Source organism: Polyergus mexicanus, unplaced genomic scaffold (genome assembly GCF_030449975.1).
Source record: "Polyergus mexicanus isolate NDT 795.1 unplaced genomic scaffold, iyPolMexi1.0 SCAF_2, whole genome shotgun sequence".
NCBI classification, from domain to species: domain Eukaryota; kingdom Metazoa; phylum Arthropoda; class Insecta; order Hymenoptera; family Formicidae; genus Polyergus; species Polyergus mexicanus.
The window spans coordinates 11,897,083-11,913,088 of record NW_027223322.1 but is presented as its reverse complement, the minus strand read 5'-3'; the positions used below and the strand labels follow the sequence as shown (position 1 = coordinate 11,913,088).

The window sequence follows — 16,006 nt, the reverse complement described above, 5'->3', positions numbered from 1 at the left end:
AGGATATGTTAGGCAGCATAGTTTCATAAAATAATGCTGAAATAATGAGAGATAACGTAACTCTCTTTCTCTCTCTCTCTCTCTCTCTCTCTTTCGTATGTATAACACATTCAAATCTATGTGCGGGAAGATATAGCGAATATATTTTAAAAAGTATAGGATATTTCATGAAGTGTACATACGCGAAGATAATATTATCGCGTTGGTTAAACAAAAATTTATCTTTCTTCATACATTAAGAAAACATATGCATAATTAGTATAGAGAAATATTCATACTTTACTCCTCTAGTTTCATCGCAAGAGACGATACTGCATCGTCCCTGAATATCACATACAGACGTTAGACGTGTGCGAGAGACGCGCGATGCAACCGACCGCCGTGTTGCAGCAACATCAGAGAGCATTTAATCCGGAATACCGAATGCGCGAGAGCGTATCGCCAGCCCCGAGCGATAGATAGATTTGGGCAATGCGCGAAAACGGGGTTGCAACCCTCGTCGGTTCGAAGTGCACCCTATCCCTCGGCCGGGCCATTAATAATATACCCATATTGGACACAATTCACCTTGAAATTAACCGGCAGTCGATTGGTAAGCCTGGCCAAATTGACTTCGAAATTGACAATTTACGATCGCTCGTCCGCGCGCGTTTGCTCGTTCGTTTACTTTCTCGTCTCGTTTCATTCATATGGCCTCTTTTCCGGCATGACGGCGCGTTGGATCTATGAAAATGTCATTGCATCCGCGATCGAGGATTGTTTTGTGTAGATGTTAAATTATAATATATTTATCGTTACTACAATGTAAACGTATTATATTGTATTATTATTAAATTGTAATATATTTATCGCGTAGTGTATTTTAAATACACTATATACATATATTGTATTTTATATTATAATACATACATTTATATAAATTATAATATATTTATATATGAGTTTTCCGTAATAATAAATTTGAAAAATTTATTAAATAAAAGGTTTATTCTCGGGATGAAACTAGTACTACCTGCGGGAAACGATTACGAGAGTTGTAAGTACTTTAATAGCACGGATGTGTACCTGTATCCTAACAACTGTAGTGGCCTTGATGTTATTACTATAGTTTTTCAAATATTTTATATCGTGTACAGTTGTGTTAATGTTATCTTTGAAATATTTCGCTCAAATACAAACTCTTTCCTCTGCACTTGTGTGAGATAAATTTTCATTTCAATTTCGCCAGTGACTTCCCGTTACATTGACAAGATACATGGACAGGAAGGCGTTCTCTCTACGCACACACAATGTATACCGATTTAATGTGGCGTACATAGATAGGGTCACAGAATGACACCGCACGCGATATTGCTCGCCTGACACACTACGCACTTTACTCGCCTCTTCTCTTTTCCTTCTTACCATCATCGTTGTTCCCTATGCATCGCTCTATGAAACGCGAAACACGAGTGGCAAATATTTGCCTTACAATATAATCACCGTTACACCAATAATAAGCGAGTGTAGCGACGGAAATATGTGGGGAAAAAAAAAAAAAAATTTAAATGGAATTCGGTTTGGTAAAATATAACAATTGCAACACGATTCGTGAAAATTAATTAACGCCATTCACCGCAATTATTCGTGCCGAATCATTTCGCGAGCAGAGAATACAAGCAGTCTTCTAATTATATTGATATGCGCGTTCGTTGTTTTATTATTAAAAATTAATAACATGATTGATCTCGTGTGGGAGAAAAATGGATATTTACATACCTCGTTCCATTTGTTTCGTACGAAGAAAGTTTGGGCGAGACATACACACACAATGTCCCTCGCACATTGATCTTAACGGGAAGTTATTGTGGTTTACCGTCAGAGTTTATCATAATGGGCGCATGCATAAGCTGTCAGACGCAGCAGGAATCGCGAGAAAACGCTCACGTTAAATTATATCGAGGTCGATTGCGCGCGGAGCGATGCCGCGCTTTCCACGGAAGCGGCTGCCGCATAATTAAGACAATTAAGGTACCCGCTATAAATCACACCGCGCGCTCATCTACTTAAGGCTAATATCAGATCGGCGATCTAAGCGAGTACCGCATCCACGTACGTAAGCTAAATGCGCGCTCGATCTCTATCCCGTTTCATCGTCGGCGCGATCGCTTCATCTTTTTCTCTTCTTCTTTTACGCTCGATTTCGCGAATTCTTCCGTTCTTCCGTTCGAATCCGCTGGTTTAATACGTATTAAGGCGCAGACAATTCCACCTGCGGATCTCCGTGTCGATCGGATGCCCGACACCTTTCCAGCGAATTCGCATCTTGAATTCGACTCGATCGATTCGATTCGATCGGCCTCTCTCGCTGCGTTTTGTTGCGCTGAGAGTTTTTTGCCGCAGCACGTAGCGCGACTGCACCGGATACGCACGCGGGCGAGGGGAACGGTTTGAAAGAGCTAAAGACTCTTCTCGAAGTCGATAGATCGTTAAACGCCCCATCGCTTACGAAAGCCATGTAATTCTTCGCGAGTCGCACCGCGCGATCGGTCCTTTCTCTCTCTCTCTCTCTTTCTCTCTGTCCCTTCCGCACGCTCTTTCCCTCTTTCTCTCGCATCCATTTACTACTCCTCTCGCGTTTCGCGTTGCCTATTCTTTCTCCGCACATTTCTCCTGCATGCTTTCCTCTCTTCCTCTCGCCCATTTCACCGTCGATTTGTCTGTCTCTTTCCGTGGAGCGATCTGGTTCTCCACCGTAGATGCAACGATCATTAGGGCGGGGAACGATCGGGATCGGGATCGGGATCGGGATCGGGGCATAGCACCTGGCCCGATCATCGGCAACTCTTAATGCCCACACGCAATTCCGAATGAGAACCCGGCCAAGTACAATATAGAAGTGTGCACGGCCGAATCTAATCGATCGATCGCACCGCGCTGAATAACGTACAAAACGATCGTTCGGGCGATAATTTCCAGCCGTCTAACCGTTTCGGCCGTCCGAGAACTATACTCGAGACGCGACTCGTTTTGTGAAAAATATTGTAAGTGTGCCCCGGATGTGTCTGTCTCATTCCGGCTGTATAAATCACGCGACAAGAGAGCCGCACGGAGAAGTCGCTCGTAGAATATTCGATCCTTCGTTACGATTAAATCGCTCTAATTGTGGCTTGCTCGTATATATAATTCGCGCGATACGCCGCGCACTCGTAAATACTGTCTCGATCGCCACGATCTTCGCGGAGACGTTCCCGAGGACAACGTCCAAAGAGGGACGTTTCCATGGCTCAACCTATGTAATTATCTGAAAGTTTTCTTACGATAGAAGAGCATTAAATTAAAAGTACTTGGTCGATAATTATTTCGATCCCGCGATAATACAAGGACAAACTCATCGGACGAAAAAATCGTGTCGCGATAGTGTCGGAAAAAGAAATATCCTTTTAAATATTTTATTTTATTTGATTATCTCGCGCGATAGACGTCAAACATTACGAGATTCGCCGTTGAAGTAATTACAATCGACGTCGGGGCGTAGGTAGGTTACCAGCTGATCTCCGCTCGCTCGGAGAAACGGATCAGTTTTCTCGAGATAATACCAAACGAACGCCAGTCGAACGTTGTTGCCGCAACGCGCGATTATTAGCGATCTCTTGATCCCTTGGTCAACGATCCGGTCCATTGTTTCGTCACGATGTATATCCGTAGAATAATACAGGGTTATATTACGTAAATATCTGACACTTTTGCGAGAGAGAACACGTGCAAGGAGATTTCCTTCAAATTATATCTTTTATCAACGAGCGCTTAAAAGCGTCAATGTTTTTACGGTTGTATCGCAATCTTTGAAGGATACGCATATCGTTTCGATCCGCTCGCGTCTTAGATTTCCGATCGCCAAGAGGATGAACGCGACCTGCTCGCGCCAGTCGGTGCCTTTTCTTATTTCGCTGATCGTGCGCTACGCAAACAAATGCGCATTATGCGCAGTCTAAGCGCTCAGAAAGTGCGCTCGTGTTTTCGGTGTAACCTGAAGCTAAGCGGTTTAAAAGATCAACGCCGTATAAACCGGCCGTCTGAGAATCGTCTGGGGATCCCGCGTGCGTGAGAGGCGGCAGCGAAAAAGGGATAGAGCGAGAGACAAGTAGCAAGGCGAAAAAGAACGTCGACGGAAGAGGAGGAAGGGAAGAGAACGAGAAGGAGAGAGAGAGAGAGAGAGAGAGAGAGAGAAAGATTCTGGTAAAGAGGCAAAGTGAGAGAGGGCAGAAAGACGGGATGAAAAATTAGATTTACAAATCTGTCTTGACTACTATGAGATTGCTCGCTTACCGGTTAGTGGTGCTCAGCCTCTGCCTCGTTATTCCCTAATGATCCTACCTCTCTTCGCGAAAATATAGCCGCGCACGATCGTATAAAGCGTGGTACGTAATTAAGAAAACCATCTTAAATCTCGTGAAACACACTTCGTTTATTCTTGCTATTTAATCGGAGGTAATCGAATGGAGGAGCATTTGATATTTTGATCATATAAAAACGATTGTGGTGATTGAGATAGGTTGAGAACGGATAGTTATATCCGTTATATCGAGAATAAGGAAGGTAACAAGTCCCAGATATTTCCTTGGTAAAGTAAAAGGCGGCTCTAGGCGTACGCACGCATTTCGTGCGTCGTGTCGCAGGATAGTGTGATATGCACGTAAAAGCTACGTGTGTTATGTATATATATGTATGTATGTATGTATGTATGTATGTATGCTTGTATGTGTGAGCGCCTCTCTGGCGCCTACCGCCTATGAAAAATGAATCTCCCTCCCGAGCGCGTCGGTATCATCGCCGCTATCGTACAAATTGTTTCAACGGAGATCTTTCTTGTCTGCCTCGCCGCCGACAAAGCTCGAAAGATATCAGTGACGCTCATCAAAAGAAAACGCCGGCCACTCGTACTTAATTCTAAAGCACGAATCTCTAGAGAATAATTATGCAGATCGTGGAATTTTTTTAGAAAATATCAAGATATTTTTAAATAAGCCTAAAGATTTTGTTAAAATTATACACGTAATTTTGTACAATTTAATTTTTTATATTGTATATGTAAATTATACGCACTAGTATTTTGCCAGTAAATGTAAAATGTGTCCACTTAATTTAAAATAGAATTTAATGAAGAATTATACGATGTACACAAGGAAAATATGTCCAATGTTATTTTTTTTTCAGATGATTTTTATTTTCCCTTAGTCACGTAAGAGTCCGCTCTTGAAACGTTCGCACGATCTACGTATAGATTAGCCATTAACGTTTTCAAATTGGTTTCTCGGCTAGGAAGCCGGGTGTTCCTTTAACGATTTGCGGCTCCTTTCTTTTCTATGAGATTTCTCCTTTCTTAAGTATAATCTTGAAATCTAAACTCCAAATCCACTCGCAGGCATTGCAAATAAAACTTACTTGTTAAAGGAAATATCAGCAAAACAAGTCGTTAAAACATTTATATACATTTCGTGCCGTGGCGGCAGTTTCGATTCGCGCATTTACAATTATCACTAATAACACGCAGTTTCGATTCTCTCGTTTTTCGCGATCCCTAATCAGCTAATCAGAGAAGATCGCTATCGCCCAAATGAATCGAGAGACTTGTTCGCGCTGATATTTTCTCCTGAAACTCCAGCAGATAATCGGTCGCGATGAATATCGCGACCACAACGATCGGGGTAAGACATTACCTCGATGACAGGTGTCTCTAACCACAGTAACTCTCTCTCACTGTACAGCTCCAGGCCAGGAAGACCCCCAAAGCGAGCTTCCGTTGGACTGAGCCTCGCGGCCAGCCACCTAGCCGCGGCGGCTGGCCATCATCCTCAGCACTCCCTGAAGAAGCACAGGATGGACAACGGCGATTATTACGAGAACGGACACCTCGGTAAGTGCCTGCGCAAAAGATTATATCACGTAAAGAACTAATATATGTGTACGTGGGTTTTAAAATAATATAAAATATTTATATTTTATAAGGTTTTTCTGTTAAATTGCGATTGTGCTATTGTTATTGCAATTTCGAGCGCGATATATTTTTTTCGACAATTACAAATTTTTTTTTTTTTTTTTTTTTTTTTTTGTAAAAAAATTTAGGCGCACAAACGCGCAAACGGTTGAGGGCTGTTATATGCCAAATAGAGCGCGTACTCGTATGCGCAAATAAACGTATGTACAAGCGAGACCCACACGCTTGATTACTGCCATCCGTACATGCGTTCCGGTATACACGGTGACCCTACCGATCAATTAATTAGGGGAATCAAACACACTTGGAGCGAACAAATTAACTGCGACTGCATCGTCGTGTTGCGGCCTGCGGTGGCGCGCGGTCACCGATAGCCTCGGATATCGGCGCCGATATCGTACAATATCCCTTCACGCAAATTGTATACGCTCGCGCGCTATCTTCACATTCCGGATTTCGCGAATGGAGGAAGTTCCTTCATTATTCTCCATTTTCCTCGTGTGTTACGCTCGTATCGCTCTCACATCGCATATTGCCGTAATTAATCGATTATTGATATAATTAATTTCTATTAATTATTAATAGTATTTACCATTATTACCAACACGTACAACGAAATTAATAATATAATCTCGCATGACTTTGTTCAACCTTGCGCGATATTTATCACTCGCCAGAAGCATCCGGAAGATCGATAAATGCGCATACAATATTCATTGGTTTATTTGCGCGGACTCTTTGTGCTCCTCGATAGCGCTTTGAAGGGTGTTCGTTGGGACGCGCTTATTTCGCAGATATATTATCATCGGGGGACACACAGAGAGCGACAGAGAGAAAGGGAGTGACAGAAACACCGGTACGTTATTGCCGTCAACGTCAACGAGAGAAGGAAATCGTTAAATCACGTCATACGGCGGCGGCGTCGATCGACGTTTCGGAAATTGTTTAAGCAAATAATCGCGAACACGCCGGCCGACCAATTTTACGGGCAAATACGTTTCACGGTGCAACGTTAATGAATTAATGCCGCGGCGCGCGCGTTCGCGCGGTCCTGCGCCTGCAGCCAACCTACGCTCGCTCGCTCGTTCTCTCGCTGCTCTCGTCGGGGTAAATGTTGAAACGGCCGGCAATTAATTACGGCCGTGCGGTAATTGTATAATTGTTTTACGATTGGAGCCGGTAGTCCTCTCCCCTCCCCCCCCCTCCCCTCTCATCCTGCAAGCTGTCCGATTCTGCCCGATCTGTTCGCCTGGAATATATGATCGGTGGAATACGTCACGACTATAAGAGACAGATGAATTAAAAGAATAAAAATTTCACGTCTCCTCTGATATCCTCCGCGTAAGATCGAGCACACACACACACACACACACACACATGTTACGCGAGAGAAAGATGCAGAGAGACGAAATTTCGCGGACGAATGATTTTTTTCAATTTCGCGCGATGAATCCCGGCGCTTATTCATATAACGCAATTAATAAACTCAACAAGCCAGATCTCTGATCGCGATAACGAACGCGAAACACGCATTCGTGAGTGCGGTGGATCGACATTGTGCGAGCGTATACGCACGCGCGCGAGGACCCCCGTTACACCAGATACGCATGTGTTATCTCTATGAAATTAAAAGCGATGAGAAAAATAAATAGCCATAGGTGGATTGTAGGAGAGAGAGACGTAGACGACAATGGTGAGGGTTTCGAAAGCGGCTGTTTCGCCGCGTGCGCATCGCGATTGGATGAGACTGCAAGCGTATCGGTCATATTTATTTTTTAAATCGAACATTTTTTTTAAAGATAATATAGATCCATAATTTTTTTAAACAGTTAACGAAATTTCGCTCTAATCGTTTAATGCATCAATCGCGGAGGTATCATTAATCAAATTTATCCGGCGCAATTTATATTACACGATCTAATGCATATATCGAATTGTTTATTAGCGCGCGAGCTAAGTCAATTATCCGGCCGGTTTGGACGAACATTAGCTTAAATATGAACGAATTTGCCGTTAATAAATAATTTCTACTTCTCTCCTCAAGAGCACTCGTCGAATATAACGCGTTACAAATATAACGCGTACCATGAACTCGATTTCATCGACGATACTCGCATTATAACTAATACATTGTGTCGACCGATGTAATCGTTCGATCGTTTAACGTTTAACGGATAGCGGCGCTTCGGTGCGGTGGCAGCGCAAATTTCGGATAGTTGCTCGGAGAGCATGGGATACACACATATGCAAAAAATAGTGAGAGAGAGAGAGAGTGTGTGTGGAAAGCGTGTCGCGCTCGTTGGGTGGCTGGATGGGTGGTTGGTTGGTCGGTCGGTCGGTTGGGCGGGTGGGTTCGGCTGGACGGGCCGCGGCTTGAAACGACGGTGTACTGCCAAGCGAATGCTCATAAAAGCATTGATTAACTGTTAGCGGTCGTAGGTCAGCCGGCACACGGTTGGCTCGTGTACCAATAAAATCCGGCTAATAGTGACCCGACATCGCTTCAATATCATACGTCGACCATCCCGAAAGCTCCCGTTGATTGTCCGCGTCGGCGGACAATTTTCACTCTCAAAACAGTAATCGCATAAAAGTCGCTTCAAGATTCCCCTCGTTCCTAATTCTCCTAATTGCACTTTCCGAAACAATTATTAAGCGACGTGACACTTCGAATTGATAAGATTTTAATGAAATGAAAGTATCTTTTTAGAAAAATATGTAGCGTGGATTTTTTTACAGTCAACGACGATCGAAATAATGCGCTTCTGCGTCTTCCATTTCTAGCTTTAAGAACTCTCGCTCGTAAATTGCTTTATCTACAATATATTTATTGCATTTCCGGGAGTCGCGCATATACAAGATTTTAATTGCTGTCGGCGCTCATGAGTACTTAATGAGCAGTTATGTTTTGTTGATGGATCGATAAGGAGAATAGATTACTATGAACGAGTATCTCTCTTTCTTTACACGGCGATGTTACTTGTATATTTATAATTAGGTGTTATCATTGGTTGGTGAAGAACTTAATAACTAGCGTTATTACTAATTTACTTGGTAATTACGAGATAATATTTAAAATAGTCGCGATTACGTTATTAAAACCGGTCTTTTTTATATGTAGTTATATTTCATATTAATTATCAAATGACATCCCATCTTTCCTTATGTAATATTTATGAAGAAAATTGTTTTATACGCCGGAAAAGAAAATTTTAAATTACCATGCATAATTTCGGGAACAAAAAGCGTTAAATATATCGCAAGAGCAGCGTATCATAACTGCTAACGAAACCATCAAGTATGTATAATGTGTGTTTACACAAGGTTCGTATCGATTATCGAAGTCACAAATTTGCAGTCAATGATATCGATCGACCAGATAGCTACGCAAGATAATTAACGAATTAAAAAAACGCGACTCACTGACGTGTGTTGATTCTTTCCGCAAAACGATTTTCCGTTTTAGTAGAGCAATTAAAAATTACACTCATGTTGTCGAATGCAAAATAATTATTACGTTATTACGAGGATAGTAATGATATCATTTGCAAAAAAAAAAAAAAAGAAATATTTTCAAATCTAATATCCGAGCGAAAACAAAATTTGCTTGCTCGGTTTAATTTAACGAAATTTTATTATTAATTATTAATTGCCACTATAAGTATGAAGTGAAGATTCTTTTCGATATTAATGCATAAGCGAGCGAAATAACTGAGGAAAGAGACGATCGTGCGATATAATCTCGATGGTGGATCTATCATTTTTGCCTCTGCATTTCCAGAGGCCGTTTCGGTCGATTTTCTACCACTCATTAGTTACAATCAAGGTTTACTGTGTTGGTACGGCACGGCCGCGCTTGATTGTTTTTTACGAGAGGAAACAAGTAGACGAACTAGCGTGGCGAAAAAACGATCGAAAAGCGGAGGCTGCGCAGAGAAACGTAAAAAAGGCGTAAGAAAGCGTCAGGTAGGTTCGATGTGAAGTAATAAAATTTTCGCGTTTCATCATTTTTTGCGAGAAAAGAGACAGTGCACAATCGTATCGCAAATGAAGACCTCAACGAGGAGAAAGAAAAAAAAGCCGAGATGAGGGAAACGAAGAGTGAAAGAGAGAATATGAGGTATTTATACGACGAGAAAAAAGGATTATTATTAATATAACATATTATTAATCTTCATTATACATAGCACCTGCTTCCAAAAAACTCGTACGTCAGAAAAAGAAGACGACTGCAGCACCGTCGCATGAGCAGATGAATATTAAATCGCGTCACGTCTCTCTCTAATTATATTCCGATCTTTTTTATGGCGCAAAGAATGTGGATAAAATTGGCAGAAATAGCAAACGTCATGATACGTCGTGTAAAAACATTGATTTCGCGACAGACCCGTTTGCAACAGCGTTTCATACAACTTGTCGGTACCATTTAAAAAAATTAAGAAGCAACTGGCGGACACGTGCGCGTACACGTGTCGCGCACACCAGCTGTGAGGGCAGCCGTAAAATCCGCCTTTCAAAAGTCTCGCGAGATACGACGGAATTTTAATACGACTTAATTACGATGGTCCTCGCACTTTGCTCCTTCGTCTTTCTTATTTTCACGAAGACTCGGAGACGCTTTTACGAGGCTCCCGCGCAGCCCTTATAAAGTCTAGGATCTTTGAGAAATTCTATTCAGTGCTGCCGATTCATTCGAGAATCATAATCGTACATCTTGCGTATATTTTGTGAAATTGTGGACTATTTTAAGTCACATTGCTGTGCACAAATCTATCGAGTATTGAAGTGAGTCTTGTAGTCTATAGAGAGTTCTTTTGCACTTCATGAATGGCGAAGGTCATTGAAAAAGTATTTTGTTCTTTGGTACATAGTGCGACATTTCTTGAAATCCGTACATTTTTAATGCGATTCGTGTACGGGACAACGGAGTATATTACACCGATCGCGTATTGTATGGGAATTTGATACTAATAGAGGAGCTCGGCGAAAGTGAAATGCTTTTTGGGTAAAGTGACGGCAATTTCCTGCGATTAAAACCGCGACTAATTGGTTAAAAAATCTGTACAATTTCCGCGCAGTCTCGCGCTGCGCCGGCCCGGATGGTGGTTGGCGATGGCGATGGCCGAATGCTGGTGATGATGGTGGTGGTGGTGGTCAACAATTTACTCGTTAGCAGGCCGACGAGTGTGCCGCGCCGCTCAATTAACTTGCGAATCAACGAGCCGACCGCTTTGTCCGCGCGCGAATATTTCTGTGTAATACGTATGGGCCCTCGTGACCAACAAACGCGCGTGATGCGGGAAATAAAAAGAGAGAGGGCCGGCCAGTGGCAACCACCGCGGGGTGTGGGAGGTCTAACGGAAAAATAACAGTGCGAGCAAATGAAAACCGACACCGGCCGCTGTTTTCCGACCGTAAAAGGTCGGTGCGGCCCGGGCTGCGTGGGCGAATGTCTTTCGAGAACGATCGAAAAATGATGGGTTGTGTTTTGTATCGCGCCTAACGTTACACGCGTGAAAACAACCGTTCTCGTGCAAATTAATCCACGGCTTCCCCTACCTGAAAATGGTGATTTCTATTACAATATCTCCTTGCGAGAAACACATTCGTCGCACGTGCACGTTGCGTCGCTTTAACGAGGCGCGCACGGGCTTAATCTTTATTTTAATAATCGCGTAAACGGCGCCCGAACGTATCGCCGAGGAGTGGACGAGTTTACACGCGAGCGGAACGACCACGCACGGCTTTAAAACGCTCGACAATTGGATTCACATGGAGCATCAAAGGACATAAAAAAGTGCGGTCGTTGTAAAAACTTTATGAACGTTCGTGATTCTATTGCGGCTGGGAACACGCAATTCTATAACGTCGCTTGTTCTCGTGACAGATATCTCAATAATATTTGGAACAGATCTTTTACACCGAGATAATTCAGTTTGATATCGTTTCATCGTTGAATCTGAAATGTTGCATTATATGTGAGATTAATAATAAAATTAATATAAATCAAGAAAATATAAAATTAAGAGAATTACAAACATAATCGATATAATAAATGATTGGTTTGTACGCAAATCCGACGATGTTTTTCGAACTAGATCGCGAATAATGAAAATACCTGGCGGGTATCGTACAATCGAGAAAACCGGTATCGTTCGCTCTCCGTCTCTCCTTCAATATCGTTTTCTCTCTCTCTCTCTCTCTCTCTCTCTCTCTCTCTCTCTCTCTCTTTACCTCGTGCCTTCTCTGTCTTTATCGGCAGCCTTACGCTCGTCGACGCACAAAAGTGGCCCGTACCAGCTTCTGGGCGGGGGGGGGGGAGAAGGGGGGATTCATCCAGTCAGAAGATATTAATAACAAAATATGATATAATGGGAGCATCCCCTGTGCGCGAAATACAATACAATGTTTATGCAGAGGATTAAGCGATGTTGCGAGATCACGTGAAAAGTATCGACCCCGCTGAGACCAACCGAGCGTTCGCCACGCGAATAGCCGGCCCGGACTATTGCAATGCTGGCCGGCGGGCAGCAGGGGCAGATGGTTCGGGAACACGGGCCCCGGTTTCGATCCTCGGTTTTGATTAGCCCGCGGGAGAGATTTACCTTTGAGATTAGGGCCGGATATGATTTTTCGTGACGGCCGTGATGAGCGATTTCGAAACGTAATGTTTCGCCCGTTCGTCCCCGTCGTCTCGCGCGTGTTTCGCGCCGTCCACCGGATCCCGTCTCTCCTATCTCTCGAAACAGAAACGAACTCGATCGAAACGGTTGTGCGTGTGCGAACGAATCGAGTCGTACTCCGAGCACATAATCCGGGAACAACGGAAATCAATCGGTATACGGTATATTCGAACGGTGTCGATAATCGCATCATCGAAAATTCAGGCCGTTTCCTCGGGCCGATAAATTTTGTATCGTATAAAATATGCGTCGATTTATATTCGGTCCGGCCGATCCTCTTTTCGCGGGGCGCGCTTTTAGACGCGGAGCGAAACCCGAAATCTGACCCCGCGGGTACGATCGAGAAGGAAGAAGAGCTTATATTCGCCGGGGATAGATAATTTCGCGAAAGACGTAGCCGCGATCGTACCTAATTTTATAAATTCGGAGTACGTTCATCGGAGGGCTCGGCCCTCCCGGAGGAGGAAAGACGGACGAGACAAAGGGACGGAGATCTCGCGGAGAAACAGAGAGGGGCGAGGGAGTAAATAGGATAGGAACAAAAGAAGATTCAAGATTCCCCCAACGGCCTCCGGGTTGGCACTGTTATATTATGCAGAGCGCCCAAAGACAAACCGAGAGGATACGTCGGGGAAACCGTTAAAAAGTGGACGAAAGGCCGGTGATCGAGACGAAGAGGAGAGGGGAGGGCAGGATGACGTTAGTTTCGACTTGGACAGTAAGGTGGATGAGACGCGAGAGAGAAAAAGAAAAAGTATGGATAGAAAGAGAGTGAGAAAGACGAGGGAGACGATCGTCTACGATGCACGAGGAGTGTAAATAATACTAAGGCTGATTGTGGGCGTGGCTGACAGAACTCTAAAAACCTTCGACTATATATCAAAGGGTTTACTGCCCTTGGATGATTTCTTCCTCCGTAGCGGAGGAGAGACGCTGGAAGAACAAATACTGGACCGCTGCGTACGAGAAGAGTGGGAAGAAAGCTGACGGCCGTGGGAAGGGGAGATCGAAGGAAAAGGAAGGACTCGATAAAGCTGCGATGCCAAGGATTCGCAGTGGATTCGAAAAAGAAAGTCCTGTAGCTTCTCTCGTACATTATTGTGTACATTACGACACACCGCGAACAAGATTAGTTGCTTCTTTTGCTTCTTCTCCTCGTCGAGGCTCGTAATATTCTCGTATTTGTCAGCTGACAATGAGATGAGCTCGTCTATGTCTTAATACTCTCTCGCGTTGCTCTTCACGATCTGTTAAAAATATCGATAAATGATAGAGAGAAGCAAAGTATTTTTTATTCGTTAATTCTTCAAGTAATCATCTATATCTAAGAAAATATTAATTTCGATCATTATTTAGACGCGTCTATTCATTAGTCGCGAGGTACGTTTCAATACCTCTTGTATTATCCGATCGATCGATTAAGAAAGATAGATACAGTATAGAATAGGAAAACGAGGAAAGAGGAATACGCAACGAAGCAGAGGAGGAGCGAGGAGGTGTGGATACCTATGGCATCCACTCTCTCCTCCGTTCTTTCCAGACTCGACGGACGTTGGGAGCTACCTCGATGGCTGCCCGCCTGCTTGCCCGCTTGCTGGCCTGGCTGACTGGCTGGCTGGTTGCTTCGACTCTCGATTACTTGAAAAACCGGATTCCTCCTGCGCGAAACTGTGTTTCCCGTCTTGTGTTTATGTACCAACACACACGCATGGACGGAACAATGTTGGTTATTCCGCTGCACGTGTATACGTAGCATCCGCGCGTCTTTTCGTTGCACTTGATTTTGATCTTCGATCGGCCCAGATTCTTGCCCTCGCACGATTCGTACGCTTAAATAGATTAAATACACAGCGATTATTTACGTACTCTTTTAATTGAGCGAGAAATCGAGACTCAGAGCTCGCCATTATACGAGCGAACGGAATTTGAACAGAAGAGAACAGCACGTGGGTACTCGTGGAGTCGCGATGTCATCGGCCGTAGCCGGAGGGTCGGTGTTCGAGGGTTAAATCCAAGGGTTTGGAGGGAGTCGGTGTCGAGGGTAAACATATGTATATACGTACCTAAGCACAAACACGCGCTTATGGCGGATTCGGGCGAGCGTGGCCCTCGGTAGATTTCTTCGTCGTTTGGTAAGAACAATGGCGGTAACATCGAGGACAGCGGGCACAAAGACCATATTTTCCGAATAATTTCACATGACCCTTCTTACGCCAGTACTTCGCCGACCGAAAGAAGCGCGGATCCTCCGCTTGGAAGACGAAAAGAACCGCAACGACGAATCAAAGTCCCGCGATGCGCAAGTCTCGGAGGGAAATATTTTCGACGATCAAACTGACCGCATTATTTTCTCACCTTCGTATCGCTAAGATAAAATTTATGCGAATTTAGTCCTTTAATTCTTGATAAATTTATATAAGATAGGTCGACTTAGCATTAATGTTGAAATCTATAGAATTTTTTCATATTAAATATACATATATCTTTTTGAATTATATTGAAATATTTATGCTGTACGTGTAATAATAGTCTTCCAACAATAATAGTCGATTTTATGATGCTTAATAAATTCCTATTCGCGTTGTACGTGTATACGTACGTGCGGTTGAGCTTTCATTCATATCCGACGCGTTGTGGCAGCGGCGAGTCGTAGAACGAAGGAAAAGACGTGACGAGACCGACGAGAGATACCGGGCACTCACTCATTTAGTCCGGCAATTTATTCTCGCGTTTTGTAATTAACACCAAGAAAGAAGTAGCAGAAGTTATTCTTCTCCTACGGGCACGGGACGCCGCGGCACGGGTGGAAGCGACTACTCCGCTCAGTCTGCCTCCTCCCCCACCGTCATTTCGCTTCGACTCGCTCCACCTTCGACTCTTCCTCACGTGAAGAAAACGTACGTATCACTATTAAGCGTCAGGATTGAGGTCCGGAACCTCCAGAATCAACTCGAGAATGAGAAATCGAAGAAGAAGAAGAAGAAGAAAATGGAAAGGAACGCAGGAAGAAGGAGACGCGGATGAGATAGAAGAAGAACAGAGAAGAGGAAATAAGAGCGAAGAGATGAGGCGACGGCGGGGAGGAGAACGAAGGAGAACGGAGGAGAATGATGGAGGCCTCTCCTCTGCATGCCACCGCAGTCAGCCTCAGACAGAAAGCGGTCTGTATAATTATGGGTTGTCACCTCATCAGAGCTCCTCCGGGAGGAGGCGGGGGAGGTGGCGGCGCGTTCGTCTGCGCGGGGGCAAGGGAGCGGGAAGTTATAGGAGTGCAGTCTTTAGCTTAAATTGTGTTTTATCGTCTTTCGCATTTGGTTTTTAAGGTTCCGGCGATCGGCGACCCGGA

The 16,006-nt window shown here is 43.9% G+C and overlaps 1 protein-coding gene across 8 annotated transcripts in view; it reads left to right on the top strand.

The window, feature by feature from the left end:
• Positions 1 to 16,006, top strand: part of Dac (dachshund family transcription factor) — a 183,995-nt gene that overhangs the window by 69,673 nt on the left and 98,316 nt on the right. For 6 of the 8 annotated variants that reach the window (XR_011447963.1, XM_070308739.1, XM_070308776.1 and 3 more), the window contains one exon: positions 5,748 to 5,896. Coding sequence is in view for 7 of the 8 variants with exons in the window: in XM_070308739.1 (XP_070164840.1) it covers positions 5,748 to 5,896 (149 nt within the window). In the remaining variant the exon portion in view is untranslated. The remainder of the gene's footprint in view (positions 1 to 5,747; positions 5,897 to 16,006) is intronic. The other 2 variants (XM_070308748.1, XM_070308730.1) reach the window with 1 other exon arrangement.